This window comes from Hypanus sabinus, chromosome 11, assembly GCF_030144855.1.
Source record: "Hypanus sabinus isolate sHypSab1 chromosome 11, sHypSab1.hap1, whole genome shotgun sequence".
NCBI lineage: Eukaryota > Metazoa > Chordata > Chondrichthyes > Myliobatiformes > Dasyatidae > Hypanus > Hypanus sabinus.
Genome location: NC_082716.1, coordinates 2,437,850 through 2,454,075, shown reverse-complemented (window position 1 = coordinate 2,454,075; position 16,226 = coordinate 2,437,850). Strand labels below are relative to the sequence as shown.

The 16,226-nt window shown below is 47.1% G+C and overlaps 1 protein-coding gene across 2 annotated transcripts in view; it reads right to left on the bottom strand.

The window, feature by feature from the left end:
- The window catches only part of rnpc3 (RNA-binding region (RNP1, RRM) containing 3), a 77,083-nt gene that overhangs the window by 15,141 nt on the left and 45,716 nt on the right, over positions 1 to 16,226 (bottom strand). For both annotated transcript variants that reach the window (XM_059983661.1, XM_059983660.1), the window contains exons 9-10: positions 7,141 to 7,266; positions 5,698 to 5,825 (exon numbers count right to left, since the gene is read on the bottom strand). In XM_059983661.1, coding sequence (XP_059839644.1) covers positions 5,698 to 5,825; positions 7,141 to 7,266 — 254 coding nt within the window. The remainder of the gene's footprint in view (positions 1 to 5,697; positions 5,826 to 7,140; positions 7,267 to 16,226) is intronic.

The window sequence follows — 16,226 nt, the reverse complement described above, 5'->3', positions numbered from 1 at the left end:
CAGGACTCTGACAAGGCCATTCAAGGACATCAATTTTCATAACATAAGAACATGGCTGATCTGACCATGGACTCATCTCCACCTACCTCCCTTTTCCCCATAACCTAATTCCCCTTTTACCATCTGAAGGCACTCCATGGTTGCTCGGGCATTGTGCGTTGACCTGTGGAAAGACAAACTTCCACCCCAGTTTAAGCTGCCTGGTAGAGCCTAGCAGGTTTTTATCCAGGATCTCTCAGTTTTTAGTAGCATTCATCCTCCCATCAATCCTGACCAGATTTCTAGACCCTGCTGCTGAAAAGCATCCCCATAGCAGGATGCTATCTCCACCATACTTTACATTAGGGATAGTGTTACCTGACTGATATGCAGTATTAGAATCATGCTACGTGTACCACTTAGTGTTGAGGCCAAAAAAGGCCCACTTTAATCTCATCTGGCCACATCCACATCTTTACGATATCTTCTAAGTGATGATTTGTACAGTCTTTAGGGGCAAAGGTACGTTTTATTAAAAAGCATGCTCTTTTTCCTTGCCACTTTCCTATCATACCCTTTTTGTGCAAATTCTTTGAGATTGTGGAGCCATGAATTTCATCTTCAGTTGCAGCCAGTGACGTTTGCAGCTCACTCAGAGTGAGTGTTGGCATCACAGAAGGCTCTCTTACAAGTGTCATTCTTCTCTGGCAACTAAGTTTAGAGGAGTAGCCTAACCTAGGCAGTGTTTTCAGATGGTCTTATATCCTTCCCCAGATTTGTGTTATTTTATTATCATTTCCCTGACTTGTCTTGAATGCCCTTTTGTCTTCATTTTGGTTTGGTCTGTTGAAAATCTACCATACTGTTGGGAATATTTAGTCTTATGAATTCATTGAAAACAGGTGATCCTCCAATTTTCTACATCAATAAACTGGGTGTTGTTAAGATACTAGTCCTGAGGAAAGTTAGTGTAGCAATCATGATTTTGTTTTTCAATTGCTAGTAAATTGTTGGCATGACTTTTGGAATTTTTCTTTTGATTTGACATGATGCACAAAGTTTTGAAGATTAGTTTAAAAATCCTACCTAAATATATCTTAAATTTAGAAAATGAGACAGTAAAATGTGAAAATAATTGTGGGGGCTGAATACCTTTGCAAAGCATTGTCCCTCTCCAGCATTCTGATATCCACTCTCACCCTCTTTTACTCTTTATATATCTGAAATAGGTTTTTGTATCTTCTTTTATATGTCTGGCTAGCTTACCTTCATATTTATAGGAAGAAGCACTGTCGACATTTTGGGCCGAGACCCTTTGTCCTGACAAACGTCTACAGTGCTTCTTCCTATAGATGCTGTCTGGCCTGCTGTGTTCCACCAGCATTTTGTGTGTGTTGTTTGTATTTCCAGCATCTGCAGATTTCCTCGTGTTTACCTTCATATTTTCTCTCCTTGTCTTTTTTAGTTGCCTTCTGTTTTGATTTACTTCTCTCATCAGCCACAGTTATGTCATCCTTCCTTCAGGATACTTCCTCTTTGGAGTGCTTCTACCCTCTGCCTTCCGAATTGTTCCCAGAAACTCCAGCCACTGATGCTCTGTTGTCATCCCTGCTAGCATCCCCCTCCAATCAACTTTGGCCAACTCCTCTCTCATGCCTCTGGAATTTCCTTTAGAGTACTCCACTATAACACTGATATATCTGACTTTATCTTCTCTCTCTCTCTCTCAAAATATTGAGTGAATTTTATCATATTATGATCAGTGCTTCCTGAAGGTAAGCACTGCTTACCTTAACTTCCTAATCAAACCTAGTTCATCACACGACATTCAACCCAGAACTGTCGTTCCTGTAGTGGGCTCAACCACGAGCTGCTCTAAAAAGCCACCTTGTAGACATTCTATAAATTCTCTTGCTTGCTCTCCAAACCAACCGGATTTTCCCAATCTATCTTCATATTCTTAACACTGACCCCTGAGACACACAAGTCTTCTACAGCCAACCAGAAAAGGCCCCCTTATTCCCATTCTTTGCCTCCTGCCAGTCCACTAATCTTCTATCCAGACTAGTATCTTATTGGTGGATGTAATACCACAGGCTCTTCTCTTGCTTAGCAGCCTTATGTGCAGCATCTTGTCAACGGCCTTCTGAAAATCCAAGTAAATAACATCCACCAATTCTCCTTTGTCTATCCTGCCTGTTATTTCTCCAAAGAATTCCAACAGATTTTTCTGGCAAGATTTCCTTTGAAGAAAATCATTCAAACTTTGGCCTGTTTTATAGCGTGCCTCCAAGTGCCCTTAAACCGCATCCTAAATAATGGACTCCAACAGCTTCCCACCACTGAAATCAAGTTAATTTCTTCTGCCTCCCACCCCCACCCTTCTTAAAGTGTGGAGCGACAATTGCAATTTTCCAGTCCTCCGGAACGATTCCAGAATTTAGTAATTCTTGAAATATCATTTCTAATAAATACAGGAAAGTCTGTAGATGCTGGAAATCCAAAGCAACGCATACAAAATGCTGGAGGAACTTGGCAGATCTGGCAACATCTACGGAAGTGAATAAACAGTTACTTTTCAGGCCGAGGCCCTTTTTCATGACTGGAAAGGAAGGTGGAAGACACCAGAATAAAAAGATGGCAGAAGGGAGAACATGATAGCTAGAAGGCAATAGGTGAAGTCAGATGGGTAGGACAGATATAATGGGCTGGAGAAGAAGGAATCAGATAGGAAAGCAGAGGGGTTAGAAGAAAGGAAAGGAGGAGACACAGGAGGCAGTGACAGGCAAGTGAGAAGAGTACTCCACAATCTATTCAGAGGAAAAACCTTTCACTTCAAAGTTCACAGTAAATTTATTATTACATATATGTCGCCATATATAACCTTGAGATTCATTTTAAGACCTTAAGACATAGGAGCAGTTAGGCCATTCAGCCCATCAAGTTTGCTCTGCCATTTCATCATGTCACAACCCAAGTCTAACCACGTATAAAGTGCCAGTAGTGTTTACTTTTTAAATGTGTCATAAATGCACGTTATGCATTACGTAAACTGTAATTCATTTACTTATTAATTTATTGGAAATATAGAAAACCTAGAGCAGAAAACAGGCCCTTCGGCCCACAATGCTGTGCTGAACATATACTTACTTTAGAAATTACCTAGGGTTACCCTTTCTAGAGTTTCCACATCCTTCCTATAGTGAGGTGACCTGAACTAAGCACAGTACTCCAAGTGGAGTCTGACCAGGGTCCTATATAGCTGTAACATTACCTCTCTGCTCTTGAACTCAAACCTACGGTTGATGAAGGCCAATGCACTGTATGCCTTCTTAACCACAGAGACAACCTGTGCAGCAGCTTTGAGTGTCGTATGGACTCGGACTCCAAGGTCCCTCTGATCCTCCACACTGCCAAGAGCCTCAACATTAATACTATATTCTCCCATCATATTTGACCTACCAAAATGAACCACCTCACACTTATCTGGGTTGAACTCCGTCTACCACTTCTCAGCCCAGTTTTGCATCCTATCAATGTCCCGCTGTAACCTCTGACAACCCTCCACACTATCCACAACACCCCAACCTTTGTGTCATCAGCAAATTTACAAACCCATTCCTCCATTTCCTCATCCAGATTATTTATAAAAAATTACAAAGTAAGGGATCCCAGAACAGATCCCTGAGGCACACCACTGGTCACTGACCTCCATGCAGAATATGACCTGTCTACAACCACTCTTTGACTTCTTGTGGGCAAGCCAGTTCTGGATCCACAAAGTAAGGTCCCCTTGGATCCCATGCCACCTTACTTCCTCAATAAGCCCTGTGTGGACCACCTTCTCAAATGCCTTCCTGAAATCCATATACACTACGTCTACTGCTCTACCTTCATCAATGTGTTTAGTCACATCCTCAAAAAATTCAATCAGGCTTGTAAGGCACGACCTGCCCTTGACAAATCCATGCTGACTATTCCTAACTGTATTACACCTCTCAAAATGTTCATATATTCTGCCTCTCAGGATCTCACAAACCACTGAAGTAAGGCTCACTGGTCTATAATTTCCTGGGCTATCTCTACTTCCTTTCTTGAATAAGGGAACAACATCTGCAGCCCTCCAATCCTCTGGAACCTCTCCTGCCCCCATTGATGATACAAAGATCAATGTCAGAGGTTCAGCAATCTCCTCCCTCGCCTCTCACAGTAGCCTGGGGTAAACCTCATCCTGTTTTATTTTTTTTCCCTATATAATGTATTGTATTGAACTGCAGCTGTTAAGTTAACAAATTTCATGACACATGTTGGTGATAATAAACCTGATTCTGATTTTGTCAATTTTCTGGAATGTACAGTAGATTCTGGGTAACTGGGGCTGCTGCTTGTTTGGGACACCATGCTGCTTAACTGGGACAGGAGACCGTTGCTGAAAAGTTTCAAACTGGTATCGGTCACATTACTTGTGAAGACGCTAGTCATATACTGTGCTTCGAGTGAACAGTTGTGCGTGTTTGTGTTCATTAAGCAGGGATTTTTCTCACTGATAGTCGGTGAGAAATAAGCAGCGAGACAACTTGGAACTGTTTTGCTCACTGTGGTTTCAAGCATCCAGGCTTGGAGATGCCAGAAACAGCTGGGAGTGAAAACGAAACAATTTAACTACTTCAGCAAGTTAGGAAACACAAAGAGTTTAAAGGTTTTGAACATCATCATGAATGTTACAATGAAAATGAAGAATTGGAGCATACAATTGTCCAAAGCATTGTATGAAAGCAGTCCATTATCTGCACTAGGTAACTGCACTGATTTTGTTCATTTCATCAAAAGAACACAGCAGCATATACTGGATGAATTCCTCCACTGATAAATATTAAGAACCAATACACAGTTTTATAATACTAATATTGGTAGTGTTCTAACTTGTGTATTTCATTTAAGTACATAATTTGTTAGAGTTAAATGGTAGTTTGTGTTTTAAAAAAAAAACCTATTCAACTATTTTCATGAAACTTCAGCTAAATAAGATGGTCGTTTAATTGGGCCAAAATGATGGCTCCGATGTGTCACAATTAACTGGAATCAACTATTTTTTTATTTGTTAATTTATCTATGATAAAATTACTTCTTGTGTTGTGTGTGAGTTATATGTGGTCTGGAGGAATGTTGTTTCGTCTGGCTTCATGCATGAATATGGTTGAAATGACAATGAACTTGAACTTGTAAGGAGTTTACACGTTCACTCATTCCCATTTCCTCCCACATTCCAGGACATTTGGGTTAAGGTAAGTAAGCTGTGGATGCCATACACTGGCAATGGAAGCATGGAGACACTCGTGGGCTGCCCCCAGCACATCCTCAGATTGTGTGTCATTAATGTAAAATAAGACATTTTACAGTTAAGTTTTGATTTATGTTCTGACTAGATCTCTCTCTCTCTACGGATGCCGCCTGGATTCGAGCAGCACTCGCTGCTGTCAGTTTACATTACCAGTGTTTGGTTGAGGACGGAGATGGGAGGAGGAATGGAGATGTATGTAGATGGCGGCTCGGCTGCCACACTTCTCTCAGTGACCATGAAGATCTATCATTAACACCACACCCCACCGAAAGCACAACACGGATCACAGGTCATCACGAACCAGCTGACTAAGGGCCCAAAGAACCCAGCTGTTGCTGGCAGCCACGGCCACTCGCAACCACCCCACCACTCCCTACCTGCTTGCCGCTCCCCTCCACCTTCCAGCAAACTGCCCATGTCGGTCGGGAGGTGGAACTCGATCTTCCTTTGGCCTGGAGGCTGCAGCTGGTCAAACACTTCTGAAGGCGGAACAGCAGGATGAGAGCTGGGTGGGCAGGAACAGATAGTCAGTTGGAATTTTGGCTTGGGTGGCCATAAGTTCTGTGGGTGGAGCAGGAAAACAGCACATTGACACCTTCTGCACCCATATGAAGCTTTGTAAGGCATTACTCAGACTGAATATTTTGAGCAGTTTTGGGCCCCTTATCTAAGAAAGGATGTACTGGTGTTGGAGAGGGTCCAGAGGAGGGTGCTCAAGAGAATGATCCCAGGAAAGAAAGGTTAACATATGAGGAGCATTTGTTGGCTCTGGGGCTGTACTTTTGGAGTCTAGAAGAAAGAGGGAGGGCATCTCATTGAAAGCTATTGAATATTGAAAGGCCTATACAGAGTAGATGTGGAAAGGACATTTTCTATAGTGGGGGAGTCTAGGACTAGAGGACACATCCATTTAGAACAGAGATGAGGAGAATTTCTTTAGGCAGAGGGTGGTGAATCTGTGGAATTCACTGTCACAGATAGCTGTGGAGGCCAATCATTGGGTATATTGAAGGCAGAGTGCAAAGGTTACGGGGAGAAAGCAGGAGAATGGGGCTGAGGGGGATAATAAACCAGCCATGATGGAATGGCCTAATTCTGCTCCTATGTCATTATTATTCTATTATGGATTTACTGAGTATGACCTAGCAATCAATCTCAGGGTTGTATATGGTGACATATATGCACTTTGATAATAAGCTTATTCTGAACTTTGATCATTTCTAGTTAAATTTATGAATAGGAAAGGTGAGGAAGCCAAATATGGGTACATGAGACGGACCAGTACATGGGAACTTAACCAGTATGGATGAGTTAGGCCGAAGGGCCTGTTTCTAAGCCATTGGACTCTATGAACCAGACTGAGGGGGTTACTGGCAGAGAAAGCAAGTGGGCAAATGGGGAATGCAGACTGAATCATGGGCTGGACAGGAAAAAGAGTGGGTGAGCAGAGATTCCCTAAGGACGTGAGGGGTGCAGATTCAATCATGGCCTTCATTAGCTGTTGGATCAGTATTGACACTGCAAGGCAATGGGGGAGGGATGGAGCAGAGAGATTAGCTGTATTTCTGCAAGGAATGCTCACCACGAGGGGCTGGGATAAACGGGGAACTCTGCTATTAGATAGCACGATGTGCTGGGACTCCGGTGATGAACTGGTATCTGCTCGAGATTAGAAGTCTGGAGAAACTGATCTCAGATGTCAGGGAAGAGGTTGGAGCAAGGGTTAGTGAATAATAACACCACTGAACCAGGAGAAGTGGTGAGCCAGCGGGTAGATTGATGCTCTAACGCAGCCCATGGGCTGTTTATCTTGCTCTCACCTCTGGGAAGTCACTTTCGTCACGTTGATCAGATCCTTTAGCCTGGGCCGTTTCCGCAGTGATGCCCGTTTCCTCTTCTGTGGCTGCTTGGGAGGCTTTGTTGCTAACCCCATCAGTCGGACCATCCTGCAGAACATGGAGAACCCAAGTCTTAGAAAACGGGCTGAGTAGGAATGTCAAGGAGACCAGACAGCCTGAGCTGGGGAAGGCATTAGGTGAGGTAGAGGGTGAGAATGCAAATAGGTGCCTGTATCCAGAGATGCCGGCTACGTGACAGACGCACTGCCACCTGGCTGGTCGGAGGACGCACCACACGCCAATCAACATTTGGTCCCTCCCAACTAGTCAATGCACACCTAAATTATTGGTCACCTTTTTGGATTATCTCACCCAGCCCCATGCTATAAAAGGTGAGACATGTGTCTGGCTCGCTCTCTTTTACAGACCACCTTATTGAAGTTAAGTGCATTGATTTATGTTTGAGAAGGTTTATTGTTTGTCCTGGTAAGGGAGCCGCAACTATCCAAGGTCAAGGGGGATAGCTATCGCAGTGCTTTTCCCTTGTTCTTTGTATGTGTAACTGTACCCTGTCCCCACACTGCTTTCTGTGTATCGTACGGCCGACCCGACCTTCCCCACACGTGTTAACCCTAAGCGCCTTTTGTTAGAATATTGTAGTTGCTTGTGTTGACCCGACTTCCCTTTGTAAATAAATTCCTTATTATTAAAACTGTGTGTGTCCAGGCCTCTACTGTTGAGACTCAAAGAACCAGTTATTTTCCATTACAACAGTGCCCTGAACTAGAAGACCAAAGTCAAAGGAACAGAATTAGGCCATTCAAAACATCAAATCCACTTCACCATTCCATCATGGTTGATTTATTATCCCTCTCAACCCTATTTTCCTGCTTTCTCCCTGTAACATTTGATGTCCTTACTAATCAAAAACACATCTACTTTGTACTCTATACTTGACCTGCACAGACATCTGTGGTAATGGATTCCATAGCTCCACCACCCTCCAGCTAAAGAAATTCCTCATCTCTGATCTATAGGGACTTTCCTCTACTTGGAAGCTGAGCCCTCTGGTCCCAGACTCTCCCACCATAAGAAACATCCTCTCCACATCCACTCTATAGAGGCCTTTCAATATCCAATACATTTAAATGAGATGGCCCCTTGTTCTTCCTGAACTCCAGCAAGTTTATAGAGTCACACGACACTTCAGCGCAGACACAGGCCCTTCAGCCCACAAAGTCCATACTGAACCATTAATCTACCCAGTCCCATTGAATTGCATCCAGACTGTAGCCCTCCATACCCTTCCCATCCAGGTACCTACCCAAATTCTTTTAAATGTTCTGACCTTCTAACCTATTCCAGGATCAACCTATTCCTTCCCCCCTACAAAACGCTCCATTTTTCAAACATCAATGTGTCTATCTAGGAGTCTCTTAAACGTCCTTAATGTACCTGCTTCTATCATCACATCTGGTAGCCTGTTCCACTCACTCAGCACTCCGTAGAAAAAGGACATCCCCCCCTATACTTTCCTCCAATCACCTTAAAATTATGCCCCCTTGTATTAGTCATTTTCACCTTGGCTGTCCACTCGATATATCCCTCCTATCATACTGCACACTTCTATCAAGTCACTTCTCATTCTCCTTTGCTGTAAAGGGAAAAGCCCTAGCTTACTTAACCTTTCTTCATAAAACATGCTCTCTAATCCTGGTGAATCTCCTCTGCACCCTCTCTGAAGCTTCCTATAGTGAGAAGATTTCAAGTAAGATAGGGAAAGGTGATGCAGTGGATTTTGGACTCTCAGAGAACCTTTGACAAGTGCCACACACGAGGCTGCTTACCAAGTTAAAAGGAAAGTTACTAACATGGTTAGAGCTTGGGCTGAATGGTAGGAGGCAGTGAGTGAGAATAAAAGGATCCTTTTCTGCTTGGCTGTCAGGGACTAGTGGTGTTCTGCAGGGGTCAGTATTGGGACCGCTTCTTTTTAAGTTGTATATCAATGATTTAGATGATGCAGATTGGTGTAGAGGCAGGTAGTGTTGAGGAAACTGGTGGGATGCAGAAGGACTTAAGACAGATTAGGAGAATGGGAAAGAAAATGGCAAGTGAGATACAATGCTGGAAAATGCATGGTCATGCACTTTAGAAGTAGAAATAAATGTGCAGACTATTTTCTAAACGGGGAGAAAATCCAGGAATCTGAGGTGCAGAGGGACGGGAGTCCTTGTGAAGAACACTCTGAAGATTAACTTGCAGGTTGAGTTGAAATACAAGAGCAGGGATGTGGTGCTGAGGCTTTATAAGGCACTGGTGTGGCCTCACCATCAGCATTGTGAACAATCTTGGGCCCCTCATCTTAGAAAAGACGTGCTGGCATTGGAAAGGTTCCACAGTAGGTTCACAAGAATGACTCCAGGAATTAAAGGGTTATGATATGAGGAACGTTGTTGAGCAAGACATACCATGGGAAATAACTTTGCCATGTCTTATCTGTTCAGGCCTTTTAACATTTGGAATGTTTCTATGAGACCCCCCCTCATTCTCCTGAACTCCAGGGAATACAGCCCAAGAGCTGCCAGACATTCCTCATACCCTTTCATTCCTGGAATCATTCTTGTGAATCTTCTCTGAACCCTCTCTAATGTCAGTATATCCTTTCTAAAATAAGGAGTCCAAAACTGCACGTAATACTCCAACTGAGGTCTCACGAGTGCCTTACAAGAGCCTCAACATCACATTCCTGTTCTTATATTCTATACCTCTAGAAATGAATGCCAACATTACATTTGCCTTCTTCACCACTGACACAACCTGCAGGTTAACCTTTAGGGTATCTTGCACAAGGCCTCCCAAGTCCCTTTGCATCTCTGCATTTTGAATTCTCTCCCCATCTAAATAATAGTCTGCCTGTTTATTTCTTCCACCAGAGTGCATGACCATACACTTTCCAACATTGTATTTCATTTGCCACTTCTTTGCCCATTCCCCTAAACTATTTGAAGTCTCTCTGCAGGCTCTCTGTGTCCTAACACTACCCACTCCTTCACCTATATTTGTATCATCTGCAAATCATTGACATACATTGTGAAAAGCAGCGGTCCCAACACCGAGCCCTGTGGAACTCCACTGGTGACCGGCAGCCAACCAGAATAGGCTCCTTTTATTCCCACTCTCTGTTTTCTGCTGATCAGCCAATGCTCCACCCATGCTAGTAGCTTCCCTGTAATTCCACCGGCTCTTATCTTGCTAAGCAGCCTTATGTGCGGCACCTTATCAAAGGCCTTCTGAAAATTCAAGTACATCGTCTACCCTGCTTGTAACTTACTCAAAAAAATTGCAGTAGGTTAGTCCTATGGTCTAATGAGCTGACCAGAATTGAACTCAATATTCCAGGTGTGTTCTAACCAGTTTTATAGAGCTGCAACTTCATCCCCCAACTAATGACAGCCTGCACACCATATGCCTTAACTACTCTATCAACCTGCACAGCCTGTGTAATAGTTTGGCTGCTCAAGACAAAGGAGATGATAGTGGATTTCAGGAGACATCCCCCCGTTATGTCCTCGGCAGCCCTGTGTCCACCGTGGAGAACTTCAGGTTCCTGGGAACCACCATCTCTCAGGATCTGAAGTGGGAGCAGAACATCAGCTCCATCCTGAAGAAGGCCCAGCAGCGGATGTACTTCCTGCGGCTCTTGAGGAAATATGGTCTGCCTCAGGAATTGCTGCTGCAGTTCTACACTGCAGTCATTGAGTCTGTCCTGTGCACCTCCATCACTGTGTGGTTTGGAGCCGCCACCAAGCAGGATAGAACCAGACTACAGCGCACAGTGAGGACTGCCGAGCGCATCATTGGAGCCTCCCTGCCCTCTATTGTGGACCTGTGCTCTTCCAGGTTGAAGAAGAGGGCGGGGAACATCATAAAGGACTCCTTCCATCCTGCGCATGGACTGTTTGAACTGCTTCCGTCTGGTAGGCGCTTCAGATCCCTCCAGACTAAGACTAATAGGCACTGGAGAAGTTCTTTCCCTACTGCGGTCACTTTGCTGAACAGTTAACTGTCGGCTAACTATTACTTGGATTGCACTACTTGTATGTATAATCTATATTTTCATTTATATTTATCATTATTATTGTTATGAGCAGAGACACAACATCTGCCAGAAGTAAATTCCTTGTATGTGTACAGGTGATTAAAGTCTGATTCTGATTCTGCTGGTTGTGAGGAGTGTATCCTGTGTCTGGAGTGGTACTTTACAAACAGTTTCACACATGTGCGTTAAACATTAATCAGCGGGCCCTTGAACCACAGGGGAACTGAGATCTATTCAGCTGATTGCAATGAGAAAAACAACAGCCTGGTGTAACAACATAATGGTGTGTGTGTGAACACTGTCTGTGATCTCACTGGTTGAGATTGACATGTTTGTTGGACAGGAGAGTGAAGTTATGTGTGGGCAAACACTGTGTCTGAGGTCTCACTGATTGAAATCAATACGTTTGTTAGACAAGACAGTAAAGTCATGTGTAGGGTAAACACTGTCTTGAGATCTCAGTGACTGAGATCAATATTCAAAAAAGAGAAAAGAAAGTAGAGTCGTGTGTGTCTGTGGTCTCAATGAATGAGAATGATGTGTGTGGGTAAACATTGTTTGTGGTGTCACTGAATGAGAATGATCTGTGTTGGACAGGGGAGTGGAGTCCTGCGTGACTAAACATTGTTTGAGGTGTCACTGAATGAGAATGATCTGTGTTGGACAGGGGAGTGGAGATGTGTGTGGGTAAACACTGTGTGAGGTGTCACTGATTGGAATCCATGTGTCTGCTGGACAGGAGAGTGGAGTTGCAGCAACGAGATCGTGGTAACCCACTTTCCAGTGCACTTGAACTGGCTCACAAAATGGCGCGCACCGGCAGAGAGGCCGGCCTCAAAAAGGGTGCCAGGCCTTCTTCACCAGCAAGGGGGAAAGCCCGCACACGGGAAGGAACTGTGAATATGCATCCCCTACAGTATTCCCGCCCGGGGAGGGCGGAAACGGGAAGGCTTAAAAGAGAGGCCGCGAAGTTTGAATAAATCTTTTAAGTAACTGCAACTCACCATCTGCATGTCGTTATTCCAGCGCTGTGTGTAGCACACCGCTAAAATTGGTGACCCCGACGGTCCAAACGATATTTGGACTGAAGGTGAACGATGCCGCATCTGTTCATGCAGTTTTGTTAAAATTGCCAAGCTTCTGGATGCTGCGACCTCACCTATGGTTCCAGCAAGCAGAAGCCCAATTCCACATTCGGCAGATAACCTCGGATTCCACACGTTACTACTACGTGGTGAGCTCCCTCGACCACGAGACAGCTGCCCAGGTTGAGGAGTTCATACAGTCGCTCCCGGAGGACGGCAAATACACAGCATTCAAAGCCCTGATCATAAGGACTTTCGGACTCTCATAGCGCGAGCGAGCTGCCTGCTTACTGCACCTGGATGGTTTGGGAGACAGACCGCCGTCGGCATTAATGAACGAGATGCTGGCCCTGGCTGAAGGACACTAGCCCTGCCTCATGTTTGAGCAAGTGTTCCTAGAGCAGCTGCCTGAGGACATATGCCTGCTGCTGTCCGACACGGATTTCAGCCTCCTGGAAGGTGGCGGCCCAGGCAGATGGGCTGTGGAAAGCCAAGAAGGAGAATGGGGCATCCGTCGCACAGATCACCAAGCCACGCACCCAAAAGCAGACCAGACCAGGCCCGGCAACAGAGCCCACAAAACCCAGAGGCAGAAGTGCAGAGGCCAACGAACAATGGTGCTTCTACCACCAGCGGTGGGGCACAGAAGCCTTTCTGGGAAACGCCAGGGCCAGCTGCCGCAGATGGCTACGGCGGCTGGCCATCGGGATAGCCTCCTGTATGTCTGGGACAAACAGTTGGGACGCCGCTTTTTGGTCGACACCGGAGCCGAGATCAGTGTCTTACCTCTGACGAGTTACAACACCCGCAACAGAGAACCGGGATCCACCCTCATTGTGCAAATGGCAGCACAATATGGACCTACGGCACCTGTATAGTGCGGCTACAGTTTGGCTCCAGCCGGTTCACATGGGACTTCACACTGGCCGCCGTGGCCCAACCACTCCTGGGGGCTGATTTTTTGCGAGCTCACAGCCTGCTGGTCGACCTGCAAGGGCAGAGACTAGTCCACGCCAAGACTTTTCAAACGTTCTCCCTGGGTGAAGCACAGTTGCTAGCCCCACACCTGGGCTCCATCACACTGTCCGACAACAAATTCAACAGAGTCCTGGCGGACTTCCTATCAGTTCTGGCACCGCAGTTCATGGCAGCCATGCCCAGACACGGAGTACAGCACCACGAACCGACCCAGGGACCACCCCTCCACGACCGTGTTCGAAGGCTTCCCCTGGACAAGCTCCGACTGGCGAAGGAGGAGTTCCAGAGGATGGAGGAATTGGGGATCATCCGGCGGTCCGACAGCCCATGGGCCTCCCCCCTGCACATGGTGCCCAAAGCAACAGGGGGCTGGAGAACATGTGGCGACTACCGCAGACTGAACGAGGTTACCACACCGGACCGCTACCCTGTGCCGCACATTCAGGACTTTGTAGCAAACCTGCATGGTGCAAGGATCTTTTCCAAGGTAGACCTCGTCCGGGGATACCATCAAATCCCCTTGCATCTGGACGACGTCCCCAAAACAGCACTCATTACTCTGTTCGGCCTTTTCGAATTCCTCTGAATGCCGTTTGGCCTAAAGAATGCCACACAGGCGTTCCAGCAGCTCATGGACGCGACCTGGACTTTGCATTCATCTATTTGGACGACATCCTCATAGCCAGCAGTAGTCATCAGGAGCATCTGTCCCACCTCTGTCAACTCTACGCCCGACTGAGTGAATACGGCCTAACAATCAACCCGGCCAAATGCCAGTTCAGACTCGACACCATCGACTTCCTGGGCCACAGGATTACTAAAGACAGGGCAACCCCTCTGCCTGCCAAGGTAGACGCGGTCCGCCACTTCCCCCGACCCAACACACTGAAAGGCCTGCAGGAATTCGTGGGTATGGTGAATTTCTACTACCGCTTCCTCTCCTCAGCAGCCCGAATCATGTGCCCCCTGTTCACCCTGATGTCGGGTAAGGGCAAGGACATTACCTGGGACGAAGAGGCTGCAGCCGCTTTCGTTAAAACCAAAGAAACCTTGGCAAACGCCACGATGCTAGTGCACCCCAGAACAGACGTCCCTACCGCCCTCACAGTGGACGCATCCAACGCAGCAGTCAGTGGAGTGCTGGAACAACTCATCGAGGGTCGCCGGCAACCCCTGGCATTCTTCAGCAAACACCCACAACCACTCGAACTCAAATACAGTGCTTTCGACGGGGAGCTGTTGGCACTATACCTGGCAATCCAGCATTTCAGGTACTTCTTAGAAGGTAGGCCCTTCACCGCGTTCACGGACCACAAACCACTTACCTTTGCGTTCAAGAAGGCGTCTGATCCCTGGTTGTTCAGCCAGCAGCGACATCAGTCCTACATCTCCGAATACATGATGGACATCCAGCATGTCTCGGGAAAGGACAACGTCATGGTGGACGCACTATCCAGACCTACCATCCAGGCCCTGTCCCTGGCGGAGGCGCAGCAGGCAGACGACGAGATCCCTAATTACAGAACTGCAGTCTCCGGTTTGCAGCTCCAAAACTTCCCCGCAGGCCCAGGTGAGAGGACCCTACTGTGTGACATAGCTACTGGCCAACCTCACCCCATCGTCCTGACAGCCTGGCGGCAGCGAGTCTTCAGCACCATTCACAACTTAGTGCACCCCTCCATCAGGACAACCGTCCGGATGGTCTCCAACAGGTTCGTTTGGCACGTACTCCGCAAGCAGGTCAGTGAATGGGCCAAAACATGCATGCAGTGCCAAACAGCCAAGGTGCAGCAGCACACCAAAGCCCTGCCGCAGCAGTTCCACCCCACCCGCTGGCATTTCAACCACATTCATGTGGATATCGTGGAGCCCCTGCCAGTGTCGCGAGGAGCGCGGCACCTCCTCACTATCGTACACCGGTTCACAAGATGGCCAGAGGCGGTCCCACTCACCGACACCACCTTCGAATCTTACGCCCGGGCACTGATTGCAACCTGGGTATCTCTCTTTGGTGTACCGGCCCACATTACCTCCAACAGAGGCGCCCAGTTCACCTCCAGCCTGTGGTCAGCTATGGCCAGCCTTTTGGGAACACAACTACACCACCCACAATTAAACAGACTAGTGGAGCGTTTCTACTGTCACCTGAAATCGGCTCTCATGGCCCACCTGAAAGGGCTTAACTGGGTGGACGAACTTCCCTGGGTCCTGCTCGGAATCCGCACAGCACCCAGAGGATCTGCACACCTCGTCAGCCAAGATGGTGCACAGCGCACCCCTGGTCGTCCCAGGAGAGTTCATACCAGCCCCAAGGGGGCAAGAGGAAGAACCCGCAGCATTCCTGGACAGACTACGTGAGAGGCTCGGTAACCTGGCCCCCATACACAGCATGGACAGAGCCCGACCTGCGTACCCAAAGACCTGCAGCACTGTAAGTTGGTTTCTGTATGACGGGGTGAACATCGGGCACCGCTACAGCGCCCCTATGAGGGGCTGTTTAAGGTGATCAGGAACAATGGGTCCACGTTCGTGCTGGACATTGGGGGGGGTGGGGGGGAGGTTTTCACAGTTGACTGACTCAAACCGGCCCATGTGGACCTGGCGGAGCCGGCTGGAGCTCAGGCACCGCGGCGCAGAGGCAGACCTCCCAAACAGAGGCCGACTCAGACTGTAGACATTGGGGGGTGTATTGCTGGTTCTGTGGGGGATGGGGGGTTATGTGGTGACCCACTTTCCAGTGCACTCGAACCGGCTCACAAAATGGCACGCGCCGGCAGAGACGCCAGCCCCAAAAAGGGCGCCAGGCCTTCCTCAGCAGCAAGGGGAAAAGCCCACTCGCGGGAAGGGACTGTGAATATGCGCCCCTTACAGCATTCTTGCCCAGGGAGGGCGGAAATGGGAAGGCT